Source organism: Aulostomus chinensis, chromosome 23 (genome assembly GCF_037954235.1).
Source record: "Aulostomus chinensis isolate RoL2024-O1b breed Wild chromosome 23, RoL_Achi_v1.0, whole genome shotgun sequence".
Taxonomy (NCBI): domain Eukaryota; kingdom Metazoa; phylum Chordata; class Actinopteri; order Syngnathiformes; family Aulostomidae; genus Aulostomus; species Aulostomus chinensis.
Genome location: NC_141342.1, coordinates 15,353,605 through 15,369,292, shown reverse-complemented (window position 1 = coordinate 15,369,292; position 15,688 = coordinate 15,353,605). Strand labels below are relative to the sequence as shown.

The following is a 15,688-nucleotide window of genomic DNA, read 5'->3' as shown; positions in this document are numbered from 1 at the left end:
CACGCCAATGTGTTGAGACGGTGGACAGAGAGAGAAAATTGGTACCAAGTGTTAAAATTGATAAACATCTAAGTCCAGTTTGCAGTTTTCCACCTAATTATTCCCCCCTCAGTGGATGAGGGCACAGCTTTCTGTCCTATCGCTGCTGTTGCACCAGGTCCTCACCGAAGAGAATATATGACGGACGAATCTTGGAACTGTGAGAATAATTTGTGGTTAAGACAAAGAGGGATTTGATAGCAGCACGGTGGGCATGGTGTCGGAGCAGGAGGAGGATTTATGCCAGATAGAGTAGCACCAAATTAGTCACAGCAACTACTCATTCGTATCCATAATGTTAAGCGATAAATCCCCCCCAAAAAATTTTTATATTTCCTGAACATGAGGCTGCAAAGGGAGAAATTCCAAAATTAAACAGTTTTGCATGGCCCTCTCAGGTGCCCAGTAACCAGGGATACTACGACTCCCCAGACTTGTATTTTAATTGACTTTGGCCTGCAGGAGGCATGTATTCATTCAGACCATTCTGGAGAGAGGGAGAGAGAGAGAGAGAAACTGAGGAACTGAATATGAGAAAGGGCTCCCTCAGAAACTCAAGAGTGCAGCCCACCAGAGCTGTTCTTGTTTGTTTGCTCGTGGTCTTTGTTCGCCGTTCAGCCTTCATGGCTTAATGTCTTCAAACAAGTTGTTTAGGAGTTGTGATTCTTTTACCCCCCCCAAAAAAGGGTCTTGTTATAGTCAGCATGTGATGTAGTAGATGATCATATATATAGTGTGTGTGTGTGTGTGTGTGTGTGTGTGTGCGCGTGCGTGAGGATAGCAGTATTCAAGACATGTGGGACGATGCCAGGTGGGGGTCCAGAGTTGACGAGGGAGCAGGTGTCTATTAGATAGAGCACAGAGAGAGAGAGGGTGGGGGGGGGGGGGGGGATGAGGGGGTCATAAGAGCTCTTGGCATCTGCCTTACCTGCTGCCTCCCCATCAGTCCCTTGCCAGAGAGAAAACTGGAAGAGAGACAAGCAACAACAAAAAAAGACAAAGAGAAAAGGAAAAACGTGTTGTGGAGGAGGCAGCAAGTGAGTGAGCGGCCCTTATAATGGCTCCCATTCATGTCTTATCTTTACTTTATCCTCTCCTACAGGCTGCTCTCGAAGCAACTAGTTGTACGGTTCACCCAAATATTATTCACTTTCATCTAGTGCAGCTAAACAAAGAGAAATATCTGTCCTATTTTGCCAGAAACAAAGTCACAATTCTGAATAATCCCGATGATAAGCAGATACACACCAGTTTTTCCATGTAAAGCAGATGTTGCACGTATAATACAATCTGGAAGATATGCTAATGTGTTATTTTAGCTTCTTATTGTCTCAAGTGCATCATTTCAAGACATAAAATCATACAAATTTGCATGAAGTTGATGACAAGAAATTAACTGGTATGATGTTGAATACCGATAACCTTGAAGAAAGTGAAAAGTGAGGAAGAAAATATGTTTAGGCGAACTGAGCCTCTATTCTAACAAAAATCATCAGCGCCCTTTATCTCTGCTTCGTGTCTGTGTGTGCAGTGAAAGTTGGTGTGGCGGGGTGTGTGTGTGTGTGTGTGTGTGTGGGGGGGGGGGGTATTATCATTGCAAAGAGAACTGGACAACTGTCAAGGATGCAGTGCATGTCATTTGTCATGTCTCCCCGGGGCTTTATGACAGAGCTGGAAGCTGCAGACCCAGCTACTGAACCACCCATCTAGTCCCAGCAGATGCGTTTACAGCCCCTCTCCATAGCTGACCATCAGGCTGTGCAGCTGAGCACCAGAATATCAATACGGCTCAGACACACCGGGGCCCCTGGGACCATCTACAAGGCAATCAGGATATGCTTCTCTCCTTATGGAGGACAGAGACCAGTGGTCGCCAGGGAGACCAACGTAGATGGACTCAAAAGATGCTCTGTGGCACCAAAACAACCATTTGATTCACTCTGGAAATGTCAGTGTACCTGAAATATTTATTAATTTATTTTTTTTTGTCTCTTCTCAACAAGAGAAACAGATGAGTCTATTGAAGGGCCATCTGTGGGAGAAGAGGAGAGGAGAAACAGTAATCCTTTTGTGTTCATCATCTGCACTGTACTGAGAGATATTTGGGTGAAGGAGGGCGTAGAAGGTTCTTCCTCCTGTCATTTGAAGCCTGAAGTTTATCCTCTGAGTCAATGACGGAGCACCTCTCCCTTAAACAGGCTTGGGTTCAGTGGAGGTTGTAATTTTGTGTGGTGATAAGCCCTTTATCTAACACTGAGGTGGAATAATTCTTTTTTATGTAGCAGCATTGGCGCTTCCTGCTTTCTCTTTCTCTTTCTCCCTCTCCCTCTCTCTCTCTCTCTCTCTCTTTCACTCTGATATATATTGTCATTTCTCCGCTCGGCTCAATGCCATTGTTGTTTTTGTCCTGCGGCTGTTTATGTCGGCCTTGGTGCAAAACGAGGATCTCATCCCCTTCGCCAGACACCCTCATGGTGGCACAGTTACAGGATAAATTGTGCAGACATGTTTATCAACATAGAAGAAGTGCAAGTTACCCCTTGTTGGAAGAGAATAATGGGACCTAATTGAGCTGTAACATGCTGGCTGATGGCCAGGCCCTTGAATTGAAAACTCTCTCCTTCAGAGGAGGCCTGGAGAGGGAGGGGGGGCTGTTAAAACACCGCAGGACGTTCTAACATAGATGTGACTCTAGTAAACCTATTAGCCGCGCTTGGACCCGGTTCTATTTCATTAAAACTAACCTACAAAAGGCGCATCTACCTGCTAATGTGATGTTTTAAGATCACCTGATAAGGTCTTTTCTGTCAACCAACACACAGCGGTGGTAAAGTCAAATCAATCCTCAGGAGGAACAGCACAGTCTGTCTCCCGACACCTGCCTTGCCAAAAAGAACAGGAGGGAGGGGAGAAGAGAGAGAGAGAGAGAGAGAGAGAGAGAGAGAGGGATTGGAGGAGGAGAAACCCAGCTGCTTCAGAGGAGAGGAAAGGAGAGGAGAGGAGAGGAGACTGCTGGCACCATCTGTACATGTCTTTTGTATTCTAGCCCTCATCTTTACACAGAGCGAGGCTGGTGTGCTCAGTGTTCAAATGAAAGGAGAGGAGGTGCCTTTTGGGGTGCGATGCTCAGCAAAGAGAGGGTGCATCGATGTTGAAATTCTGTTTTGTCCTTGGAAATTCAACACGCTCAGAGGACGTCTTTCGTCCTATTTATTTTACCTCTACATCTGTTTTTGTCAGCGTGTGAATATAATCCGGCCTGGGTTGTGTGTGAATGTGTCAGTAGACTATTTGCAAGCACTCACGTATGGTCAAATCTCTCGGTTGCCATGTTTGTGATGGGAGTCAGATGCCTTTGTTTGTTCCTCCCATCAGGCCCATTAGCCTGATGTTTCCTCTCTCACTGACTCACTCAACCCTTCTTATCACTGTTGCTCTGTGTAATATGTGCCGTGGCAACCCGTCCTTGCATGTGGCAGCAGGGTGGATCCGCCTGCGAGAGCAGTCTGCACTGTCTGCTGTCATATTGACGTGGCTTTTTTTTTTTTTTTTTTTGCGCAGCTGAAATCACCAAGTGCTCCGTTTCATCCGCCCGCCAGCCCGCCCCTCCCTCACTCCTCGCTCCTCACTCAGCCCTAGAAGTGCTGTGAATCATAAGAGGAGGTGGCTGCCCTGCTCTTTGATTGAATCCACATTCTCTTTCGCCTGTGATGCCACAGAGAGGCTATGAGGAGGCAGGGAGAACAGCAGGAAGAGACAAGGGGGGAAAGTCTTTTGTAGTTGGCGCAGTACACAAAAAACATGCACTGCAGATGAAAAGTGTATGATTCGATCATGTGCTTTGTGGTTGCTACCTAACCAAGCGGTAGGTAGGTAGATAGGTAGATAGGTAGGTAGGAAGGTAGGTGGAGAGAAGGTGATAACTGTAGTCCATGTGCAGGCCCAGAGTGAACCCTAGTGGCCAAGATTTGTTGTGACATCCTGGATCTGTGAGACTGCAGCGTTAAGATACTCAGATTGCCAGAGATTTGTCATTGCATGAGGAATACTCTGAAATTAATAAATCTTCACACGCTATTTTTTTGCTAGTTAGGCAATTTCTTAAGCTAAAATTATTTAGCTTAAAAGCTTCTGATCATATGTGTTTCATCTTCCTCTCTCATCAGGATTCAGCATCATCAGGAGGGCTATCAACTCCACAGTTATTTCTCACCACACTCTTCTACTCTATTTCCAGCTCTTCTGTCCTCATGGTGTGAGGAGCTGGGACGCCTCCTCCTCCTCCGTCACCAAAAGAACAGGCAGAACGAGCCTCCGGGAAAAGTGCCCATGCAGCCCCCAATGAGCTCCATGAAGCCGGGTCTCTCACATGGGTCAGTGTTCACACTGCTGCGCTTTTTTGGCTTATGTTTGAGGTATGCTGGGTGTGTGAACAGACAGTCCGGGCCGCTGGGGAAAGCCATCATCAAGCCCAGTGTTCCTTCGGGATCAGTGGTCAGACAATCTCCCAGACTAAGTGCTTGTAGTGCTGTCAGGAGGGACGCACAATACCTCACAAGCCCCTGGTACATGTAGTTAATAAACACAACGCATTATTTGTGTGCGTCAAGAGGAAAGACATGCTTTCATTTTGTAATCCTTACAAAACAAAACAATCGTGCATATCGTTCAATAAATTTAGACATTCTCACTGCCTCTGTGTTGTTTTACTTGGCAAATATTTGTGCACATTTGGTTTTTACCTTCATGATGTGTTTTTGTGTGTACCCGTCCAGAGATGGCTCTTTTCCTTACGACTCAGTTCCCTGGCAACAGAACACCAATCAGCCTCCAGGTTCGTTGTCTGTGGTGACCACCGTCTGGGGCGTGACCAACACCTCGCAGAGCCAGGTGAGATCCCATTCCTCTCCAGCAGAGTAGAGCGAACCACATATGATAGGATTTTATTTCCCCACTGGAGTTGGAGGTAGTGCTGCAGGGGCTTCTGCTCCTGGAGAGTGTAGAGGCTTTCGGGATTTTCTCAGTCATTCCTTTCAAAAGTTAAACATTTCTTTCATTAATGTGTTGGTCCAGAAAGAGAAATATAGATTGTCATTGAGGTCTTTTGAAATTTCAGTTGTCTTTATCAATTTAAAGAAATGTTAACATAAAAATTGTTAGCCATTTACAGGCTCTGATGCTGAAAGTAAACACTACTCTTTTTCACGACCTCAAATCAGAATTCAAGGTAGCATTGGCTAGCAGAGAACGTAGTGAGACTGCACACAAACTTTAATTGTAGTTTAAAGCTGTTTTTAACTTGCTCATTATTTGTGTCTTCGTCCAACAGGTGCTGGGAAATCCCATGGCCAACAACAACAATCCCATGAACCCCGGGGGCAACCCTATGGGCTCGGGAATGTCTGGTAATAATCCAGGGATGAATTCTCCTCAGTTTCCTGGTCCTCAGCAGCAGTTCCCCAATAAAGGAAACTCCAACCAGGGTTACATGCAGCAGGGCATGTATGGACGACCGAACTACCCCGGTGGAGGAGGCTTTGGTGGCAAGTAAGTGGATTGTGGATTTGCATTGTCACTCACATAAGTACTTTTTCATTTAAATGAACTGGCCTGAGGTATATTGTGTTGCTCTGTCATAGCTACCCTGGGGGGCCCAATGCTGGACCTGGTGGAATGGGAATCCCCCCACACTCCCGTCCTCCCTCAGACTTCACCCAGCCTGCAGCAGCTGCCGCAGCCGCTGCAGTTGCTGCTGCAGCCGCCACTGCAACAGCCACGGCCACAGCTACTGTCGCTGCTCTGCAGGAAACTCAAAACAAGGACATGAACCAATACGGACCGGTATGACAAAGCCTTCACCTCGGAGTACCTGTGTGATATGTTCATAAAAGAAATTTTGCTGACGTTCCTCATTAGCTGTTCAATACTAGGAAAATCAGTAGAATGAGGTGCTGAGAGAACTCAGTTTAGGTTGAATCAATAATGTGGCTAATTAGCATGCGAAGGCTATTCAAGGGTACTAAAGAGCACATTTCACTATTTTTAAAGTGACAGGCAGAGGCTGGAACATTTTTGCCTTTTGTATTCTATAATTGTCTTTTCAGCAAGAAATTTCCAACACTGACCACCTGATCTGATTTGTTAATTGAACCCATTTTGTCTTCCAGATGAGTTCCTCTTTCCAGATGGGACCAAACCAGGCATACAACAGCCAGTTCATGAACCAGCCAGGACCCCGTGGCCCTCCATCCCTCCCTGGGAACATGGGCACAGGCATGAATGCATCCAGCATGAGTGGGCCTCCCATGGGAATGAACCAGCCCAGGAGCCAAGGCATAGGTCCTTTCAGTGGTCATGGCCAAAGGATGCCCCAGCAAGGCTATGCAGGACCCCGGCCTCAAGGCATGGGCATGCAGGGCATGAAAAGGCCGTATCCAGGGGAGGTCAGTGGATATTTATTTGCCACTTCAAACTTAGCTCCTTTGCTGTATTGATTCATAATTCATCTGCATCTATAGCCTAACTATGGTGGGCAGCAGTATGGACCAAACAACCAGTTCCCTAACCAGCAAGGGCAGTACCCGACACCCAATGCCTCCAGGCCGCTGCCGTCCACCAACTACCCTGGTCAGAGGATGCCTGGACAGCAACTCCAGAGTCAATATCCACCACCCAGTGGTCCCATGGGCCAGTATTATAAGGTACAGTATTCCACCGATTGATGGTTATTTGGTTGCCAAACTAGAAATTTCTAATTTTGTATCAACTTTATTAAAATTACAGCAAGAGCCACCATTTAATGGCCAAACAAATAACTTTTCTGGGAGTGGATATCAGTACAACCAGGGTAATATGAATGGGGTGAGTCCTGTTTTTTTTTAAACTGATCATTTGTTATTGCATTATCACTTTGTTGTGATGTTTCATTTACTAATTGCTTGTCTTCCACATAGCCACCTCGACCAGTGGGTAACTATCCCCACTCCCCAGTGCCAGGTAACCCCACCCCTCCGATGACCCCGGGAAGTAACATCCCTCCATATTTGTCACCAAACCAGGATGTGAAGCCACCCTTCCCTCCTGACATCAAACCAAATATCACTGCTCTCCCTCCACCTCCAGGTCAGTCGCTGGTGAATGTCCAACAGAAAAATACTGTCTATTCCTAAAAATTTACAATCATCTGACTGCTGAAATCCTGCATCTGCATAGCCAACCACAACGAGGAGCTGCGCCTGACCTTCCCTGTGCGGGATGGAGTAGTTCTAGAACCCTTCAGGCTAGAGCATAACCTGGCTGTCAGCAACCACGTCTTCCACCTACGGCCCTCTGTACACCAGACGCTCATGTGGAGGTAAGACATCAAGTACTGAGTCAAAAATAAATGGATTCATCAGTCGAGGTAGAGAGCAAGATGACTTTGGTTGATGTGATCGCAGTTCTTGAGATTTTGAGGCCATACAGTAAAAATATGAAGATTTCATTAATAAAGATGAACAAAGCAAACATGGTTTTCCAACATTTTCTCAACTATAAATATTTTTTTGTTCCTCCGATGATTTGATCATCAGTCAAGAGAGAAATTCAGGTTCACCTAAGAATCCCATAGAGCTAAGTAGTATTCTCCAGTTCCTCTTAACCTTTGCAGAGCAGATTGAAAAGGTTGTTCAGTCTTACTGTCTCGGCTGGAAAAAAAAATCACATTCCCCATCAATTTTGAGAAGGTCAATCATGCATTCATTTTATTCTGATTTAGATAACACTAATTCCTTTTCGTCCTCTCAAGCAAAAGTCTCTGGCTTATCGGGAGTCCTTAGAGGAGAATTATTCTTGATTAGAACGTATCATAATAACTTTTGTATCCCTCCATGTTTTATAGGCTAATTTGTCAGAATATTTATTGTTCCTGACTGCTTTTAAAGCAAGGTTCAATGCACAACAGAACTATAAATATTTATACTCACCTTTCTTTTTGACTTTTTTTATTAATAGATCGGACCTGGAGCTGCAGTTCAAATGCTACCACCACGAAGATCGTCAAATGAACACCAACTGGCCGGCGTCTGTCCAAGTCAGCGTCAATGCTACACCGCTCACAATCGAGCGAGGAGACAATAAAACCTCCCACAAACCCCTGCACTTGAAACACGTATGCCAACCAGGAAGAAACACGATCCAGATCACAGTCACTGCCTGCTGCTGTGTGAGTACACAAATCTCCCGAACTAATAAGATGAGGATTACACAAATCCTGAGATACAAAAGTTGCCTGACAAATAAAAGTCAGACAAAATCAAAATGTACCTGCAGATCAGAGATAATGCGCGAGCTTAGAACTAAATAAACAATTGATCCAGCTGGAGGTTTTTTTTTTTTATTTGTAATTTTTTTTTTTCCATCTTGAAATTGCAGAGAAACATAAAACTAATCCACCACTGGAGGGTGTTTGTAATAACGATAGCGATGTTTCTTCCCGTAGTCGCACTTGTTTGTGCTGCAGCTGGTGCACAGGCCCTCGGTTCGCTCTGTCCTCCAGGGCTTACTGAAGAAGAGGCTTCTACCTGCAGAGCACTGCATCACCAAAGGTACCAGTAAACCAGTCAAATTGCTCCTGCTCACATTGACTTCAGAGTCCTTCTTCTTACACAGAGTGTCTCCTTCTGTCTCAAAGTTAAGAGGAACTTCAGCAGCGTAGCAGCGTCATCAGGCAACGCCACACTCAATGGAGAGGATGGTGTAGAGCAGACGGCCATTAAGGTCTCCCTCAAATGTCCAATCACGTTCCGGCGAATACAGCTGCCAGCGAGAGGCCACGACTGCAAACATGTGCAGGTAATCACAAAAGAAATAAACGAACACAATGGGAAGTAACATCTGTAACAACCGCATAACAAATATGATTTTTATGTTTTCTGTTCTTGCAGTGTTTTGATCTGGAATCGTACCTACAACTGAATTGTGAGCGGGGTACATGGCGATGTCCTGTATGCAAGTAAGTTAAGCCATTTTTCAAAAGCCCTGTAATCCACCTAATTGTGCGGCAGCGTCTAAGTCCTGTCCTGTCCTGTCTCCTCAGTAAAACAGCGTTGTTAGAAGGACTCGAGGTGGATCAGTACATGTGGGGAATCTTGAACGCCATCCAAAAGTAAGTCGAGACAAACCCAACATTTCAAATGAATTCCTCAGTTTTGATCTTGTATCCTCACCCCGTTATGTCATCAAACATCACCAGCTCCGAGTTTGAGGAGGTCACTATCGACCCCACATGTAGCTGGCGGCCGGTGGCGATCAAATCTGACATACACATCAAGGAGGATCCAGATGGGCCGCTAGCCAAGAGGTTTAAAACCATGAGTCCCAGCCAGATGATCATGCCCAATGTGATGGAGATGATCGCTCAACTTGGTCCAGGGCCATCGCCATACCCATCAATAACTTCGCAGCAGGGGGGAAACAACAGTGAATACGGCAGTCAAGGTAGCGTTGAAAAGTCCTGAGAAGAAGGTGCTTGATGCTAAGGAAATGTACTTCTGTTGTACAAGTATTCATTGTGTTTGTTTTTGTATGCTAGGTAACAGCTACCAGGGGCATGGAAACTTTGATTTCCCCCACAGCACCCCGGGTGGTACGTCGATGAATGATTTCATGCACGGTCCCCATCTGTCTCACCCTCCTGACATGCCCAACAGTCTGATGACCCAAGACAAGCCTCTCTCCCACAACATGCCTGATTCAGTGAGTTTGACTTTCCTGTCCAGTTATTGCATGAATTCATCTTATGTGATAAATCATATCTGTTTTTTTGTCTCTTTATTATCAAATACAAAGTTGAGAAAATAATGTAAAACAAAAAAAAATGCACGGAGACACTTGAAAATACAAGTTTCAAAGTGAAACGTCATACAAGGCAACCTCAGAAAACAACCCCAAAAGATTTTACCAGTTAAAGGTGCCATTTGTAGCTTTAAAAACTAGCTGGCAACAGTCCATCCTATCTCATAATACCTCTGGATATCTGAGAAAGTACCCCACCCTCACTCCACCTGTAAGACAAAATATCCCTATCATATGATGGAAACTCAATTTGGCTGCTTGTTTCAATCATGACCCAAAACACAGGACCACAGTTGAGGGTTTTTGTGTCAATTTAGAGCTCCATTTTATAGCTTGTGCTAAGGAACTTAGCATTGCCTTGCTTTCCACAATAAGGGTAGATGTCTTCTTTTTTTGTAGCGTTTTGGCAGTAGTCAAACAATGAATTGGTGCATTACCACCAGGTATGGAGTGTGGATCAGAAGAGTATAAGAGTAAACAGTTTAGCTTTGCGGTTATATGCTGCCCCCTATTGGTTTGGGGGGTTAAGTATGAGCAGTCAGCTGTTCTTCCAAGTTATATTTTTAAGGTAGATTTTACATCAGATAACAAACCACTTGAACTAGTAAGGCCAAACTTGAAATATTAATCAACTTGCTTCCACCTGCTGTGTATACTGTATGCATGTTTGTTCTGACATAACTACCAGGAAATTAAAAGATAAAGTTGATATCCTTGAGAATTTAATCGCAAAGTAGAGTAACAGTGAAAATTAGATGAGTGTGTTCATGTGGAGTTTGATTGATGAGACAATGACAACCTCAATCAAATACATAAATTCAACAAAATAAATTCCCTTCTATAATCCTAGACTGTGTCGTCTCAATCTAACCAGTCTTCTTTGTTCCTCTAGATACCTCACTCAGCCGGCAATGACCAATCCCATGGTCCATTGCAGCAGAGCTTACATGCGTCTCCACACCCTGGGAGCCAGTCAGGGCAGCAGCTACACCACAGCGGGCCACTTCCACCCTCACGGCAAGCTCCGCCTCCTCAGCAGCAGCAGCAGCAACAACAGCAACAGCAGCAGCAGCAGCAGCAACAGCAGCAACAGCAACAGCAGCAACAGCAACAGCAGCAGCAGCAACAGCAGCAGCCCGGCCCCAACAGCCATCCCCATGGCGACCTGGCCTTCAACCCCTCCAGCAGTTTGGACAGCCAAGCAGGGTCGGACATGCCTGAGCCATCTTTAGATGTGAGTCCCGATCACAGCCAGTCTGGAATAACCTGCTGAATTTCCTTACATTATGAACACCTAACCATGTTCCTCTCTCTCTCTCTCTCTCTCTCTCTCTCACACACACACACACAAACACACACAGCTTCTTCCAGAGCTTGCTAACCCAGATGAGCTGTTGTCGTACCTGGATCCACCGGACCTTCCCAGCAATAGCAATGACGACCTTCTGTCACTCTTCGAAAACAACTGAGGCAATTCAGACACACATAAACTTTTCTGACCGCCTGCAGTTTCCCTGAGAAGCCACAGCGGTCGCTCAGTACTTGATAAACACAAAGATGCACTCCCTTTCTCTTCTTCCTCTTGTACAGTTTTCATTCGCCAGCGCAGATTGACTGAAAGAGGTAAAAAAACTCAAAGACACAGCAGGATGCAGAGAGATCACCCAACTCTCCCACGCACCCGTGGCTATACTTTTGAACTGTGCAGCTATATTCAGTTGATTTATTTTTTAATGCCACACACACACACACACACACACACACACACACGCGCACACACACACACGTGTATGTGTGCAAGTTAGGAACATGTAGCATTTTTATTAATGTTTTGTTTCCAGGATTTCACTGTTTAAAAAAAACATTTAAAAAAAAACCAACAAAAACAGTAAAAAATACTGAAAAAAAACCCCTGCGCTATCTGGCCAGTGTGTGTTAAATCCATGTTGTCACTGCAATCCAAGAGGCCACATCTTCCTGATGTCACAGCTCCATTCCTGACTGGTCCACACTGTTTTGTCCACCCCACATCATTTAAAAGCACAAGAGATTTTTGCAATGCAAATAATATATATACATATATACATGCATAATATATATATATATATATATGTATATATCTTGTATTGAAAAAAAGATCAATAACACCAGTGTTTGCGAAAAGGTTTTTTAAACAAAATTTTTTGCTCTTCTGCCAAAATTTAAAAGAAAAAAAAAAGGATTTTTGAGAATGATCAGCTTCCACTTTGTCTACAATTGTGATACATACATATTTTTGTCAAAAAGAGATATCCCTGATATTCAGAGGGTTGACAGCATGGACAGAAATTGGCTCCACAAAAATAACAAATTTGTACCAAGACATAGCACCCCTGTACCTCTATATACTGAGTAGTTCTCCTGTACAAGGATTATGGAAATGAAAAGGGTACAGGATTTGAGTTTTCGGGGTCCCTGTAATGATCCTGCTGCATCCGCAGCTTCTCGCAATACGAACCCTTCCATGCCGTCTGCTCTGCATGAGTCCAGTGTTGCTTGTGTCAGCATTTTTGCAAAGTTGCATCTCTCACCCTGTTAAATGACGTGGTGTCAAAAGTAGTCTACAGAAGTGCATGTGTGCCAAGCCCTTGTCTAGTGATGTTCAAAGTGGTTTAAAAAAAATACAAAAAAAACAAAACAGGTAGTGTGTTGTTTTGTTTTGGTTTTTTTTTTTTTATCAGTTGCTGTTATCACAGCCTTTTTTTTGTTTTTAGGTTGTAGTATGATTTATTTAACACTAACGTTGAAGGGATAATGCTGATATTGGCGATACATTTGTCATGTGTCTATTTAGTTTCTTTGTTTGTTTGTTTTTTGTTTTGGTTTTCTTTTTGCTGCATAATTAAACCATCTGAAAGTCTTTTGGGAAACTGCTCAACATCACCAAAGTAAGAGGGTTGTGACTGAAGATGTTAGCTTGGTCCTGTGCCAGTTCATGCAATTGTGTGTGTGTGTGTGTGTGTGTGTGTGTGTGTGTGTGTGTTTCTACAGGTGTGACAGGTGGTTAATAATGATTTCAAAGATACGAGAGGAGGACAAACAGTTTATCCATCACTACTGTTCAAGAAGTGGATTTTAAAGCAGTATTGGTGCAGACCTTTTTTTTTTTTTGCCACATTTGTTTTCAATTCTGAGAAGAGTGCTGTTCAGTATGCAAATGTATTATTTTTTAAGAAATGCTATTGTACTGTAAATATCATTGTGAATATTTTTGTATCATCTTGATAATGTCTGTCCCCTGATTGTTCGTCGTCCAACGTAAACCACATACGCCCCCCCCCCCACCCTCACCCCAGCTCCCATCTGACCACTGACTTTGTTTGTAACCAGCATTTGACAGCTGTCTCGTGTTTTCTCGCCGTCGAGGAAACCAGTCCAAACGTCTCATAAGCTATTTCCTGCAGGTCGTCGTGCTTTCTATTCACTTTTCACTCCCTGTGCACTCCGTCTCACTCCTACTTTCTGTGCTGCCCTTCCTTACGTCAGCCGAAGGTGAACGTGTGGCGTCGTTTCCGTTCGCGTGTCAAGCAAGACTTCGCGTCACGCTTCCATGTATTTGATTTAAAAATGAAATACATAAAAGTTTTATCAGTGATACTGAAAAGTGAAAGGTTGTGGTATCAGCTGGCTTTCAGTGTAATTAGTGAGCTATGTGAATATCATAATTGTTGCTAATTGTCAATACAGTGGTATTTTAAAGATATATCACAACCATATTTTAGAGAAATTCATGATATTGTTTATATTTTTTTCAAAGAATATGGCTTTTTTAAAAGCGTGAGACCATATACATTTTTTTTTAAATCCCCTATGTTTTTTTCAGTAAATTATTTTGTACGGGATTACCTATGAATCTGTAAGGCTACAAATCCAATTTCTTTCAACTCTTTCATGATGTTAATTTACCCACCCTGGTTTTATGTAAGCGTTTTGTTGAAAATGTTTGAGAAATTTGTTCTGTGACATTTTTCATATTTAAGTCACCCCCCCCAAAAAAAACAACAAAAAAAAAAAAACAACCATCAACTTTGTACCAGTGAAATCGAAAGTCCATCATTTTTTAAGAAAAAATGACACTGCCACATTCTTTTACAATCTGAATCGAAAAGTTGATCAATTTGAATTTACGGACATTTTTACGTTTTGTGCTTACATACAAATGAGCCTTTTTTTTTTCTTTTTTTTTTTTTGGTGTATTAGAAGGCCGCGGAATCTGTAGTTGCACAATCACAATGACAGGCCATTTCTTTGGGGGAGGGGGGGGGAGAATAATTGTTTTTAAAAAGTTTTCAAAAAAAATTGAATTAAAATACAGTGAGGAAAGGCACGTTCGTCACTCTGGCCTGGAAGGGAAGCGGAGGGCAAGGCTGGGTCAAACGTCCCAAGGATGCCTGTATATATGTAAATGAATATAGAGACATGTGAAACAGAAATGTATTCATTTTCCCTGGGAATGTGCATTGTTTCTTCAGAATAATAAAAAAAAGCTTGCAACCCCTCTACTGGAAGTGGCTGAATATGGAAAATGAAACTTGTTAGTTAGTGTTTGTGGGTATATTTCAACATTTCGTCGCCCCCCCCCACCCCCACCCCTTCCCTCCTCACCCTCCCTTTGTAATATATGTTCACCTCTTTGATTAGGTGAGCCGGGACAGTTCTTGTAATATTTAGCCTCAGTGTTCTAGTCTGTCGCCTGCATACTCCGAGGTGCTAAAGCCTAAAAATGAAGAAGAAGAAGAAGAAAAAAAATCAAGGTTACAAAGAAAATCACTTGGATGGGTGGCACTTAAAGCAGTGGGAGGGACAGGTCCAGAAGATTGTAACCAAATCTATAGTTTGTACAATTTTTTTGATATCATGAACAGATGGGAAAATGATACAATCTAAGGTGATTCATACAATGTGGCCATTGTCTCTATGTTTGTACATCGTATGTACAATCATTTCATATTCTAAACTGGTCAGAAAATAAAAGAACTAATTGTGATTTTTAGTCTTGCAGAACTGTATGTAGTTAGATGATGTGACATCCTAATATTTATCTAATAAATATGTATTCAGATGATACCTGTATGCCACTGTGGTCTTGTCTTTTATGCACCTGTATGTCAGAGTCTTGACAGTTAAAACCTCCCACAGGCCGTTTATCCAAGTAAGGTGTGAATTATGGGTCTCACATTTTGATTAATGTAGCTCAAGGTAGATGAGATATGAGCTCACATTAATTAACTTAACAGGCTGAGGGTGATAATGTTCTGCAAACCTGGGAGAGACGATAAGCACCGTTTGCTGTCAGGAAGGAAATTGGAAAATAAAAGATGAAATTTCAGGAGGTTCAAATGTGTTAAGCTTACAATTACAAAAAAAAAAAAAAAAAGTATGATAAAGAACACCGTGCTATGCTTTTCAGAGTAATAGCATTCTAGAGACACGTGGCTGGGATTTTATACTCGTTATACATAGATGAATGATTCGCTTCAGTGACGCGATGGGAAATACGGTTTATTTTCACAGTTCTATTTCCTTACGTGACTTTAACATATTTGAAGCACAGTTATTTACACCCATGTTCTGATTGATGTACACACACACACATACACGAAATTCATTTGTTACAGTGTGAAAGAGTTGAGGCGATACAGTTTAGGGGACATAATAAAGACTCACATTGAACTGTGGTGGGATATAAATGTGGTTCCGTAGAAGCAGTGGCAGTGTGTTCCACTTTTCAAAAAATCCCAAAGCTCCACCTTGCAAATGCAATGCAAACGGTATG

The 15,688-nt window shown here is 43.2% G+C and overlaps 1 protein-coding gene and 1 long non-coding RNA gene across 7 annotated transcripts in view; one reads left to right on the top strand and one right to left on the bottom strand.

Annotated features, from left to right (window-relative positions):
* Positions 1 to 13,931, top strand: part of LOC147239749 (zinc finger MIZ domain-containing protein 1-like) — a 112,931-nt gene extending 99,000 nt beyond the window's left edge. For 5 of the 6 annotated variants that reach the window (XM_086195421.1, XM_086195418.1, XM_086195423.1 and 2 more), the window contains 18 exons: positions 4,277 to 4,412; positions 4,815 to 4,929; positions 5,369 to 5,586; positions 5,679 to 5,880; positions 6,207 to 6,482; positions 6,558 to 6,740; positions 6,823 to 6,900; positions 6,993 to 7,161; positions 7,252 to 7,393; positions 8,032 to 8,242; positions 8,519 to 8,624; positions 8,711 to 8,871; positions 8,964 to 9,031; positions 9,116 to 9,184; positions 9,272 to 9,516; positions 9,611 to 9,774; positions 10,766 to 11,107; positions 11,235 to 13,931. In XM_086195421.1, the coding sequence (XP_086051547.1) occupies positions 4,277 to 4,412; positions 4,815 to 4,929; positions 5,369 to 5,586; positions 5,679 to 5,880; positions 6,207 to 6,482; positions 6,558 to 6,740; positions 6,823 to 6,900; positions 6,993 to 7,161; positions 7,252 to 7,393; positions 8,032 to 8,242; positions 8,519 to 8,624; positions 8,711 to 8,871; positions 8,964 to 9,031; positions 9,116 to 9,184; positions 9,272 to 9,516; positions 9,611 to 9,774; positions 10,766 to 11,107; positions 11,235 to 11,342 (2,993 nt within the window). In that variant the 3' untranslated portion in view covers positions 11,343 to 13,931. The remainder of the gene's footprint in view (positions 1 to 4,276; positions 4,413 to 4,814; positions 4,930 to 5,368; positions 5,587 to 5,678; positions 5,881 to 6,206; positions 6,483 to 6,557; positions 6,741 to 6,822; positions 6,901 to 6,992; positions 7,162 to 7,251; positions 7,394 to 8,031; positions 8,243 to 8,518; positions 8,625 to 8,710; positions 8,872 to 8,963; positions 9,032 to 9,115; positions 9,185 to 9,271; positions 9,517 to 9,610; positions 9,775 to 10,765; positions 11,108 to 11,234) is intronic. The other variant, XR_015111511.1, reaches the window with a different exon arrangement.
* LOC147239748 (uncharacterized) lies at positions 8,441 to 15,650 on the bottom strand. Its single transcript, XR_015111512.1, has 3 exons — positions 15,580 to 15,650; positions 14,542 to 14,629; positions 8,441 to 8,855 (listed from the first exon to the last, which is right to left on the bottom strand). It is a non-coding gene; the product is annotated as an uncharacterized LOC147239748 (long non-coding RNA).
* Positions 15,651 to 15,688: the final 38 nt, after the last annotated feature.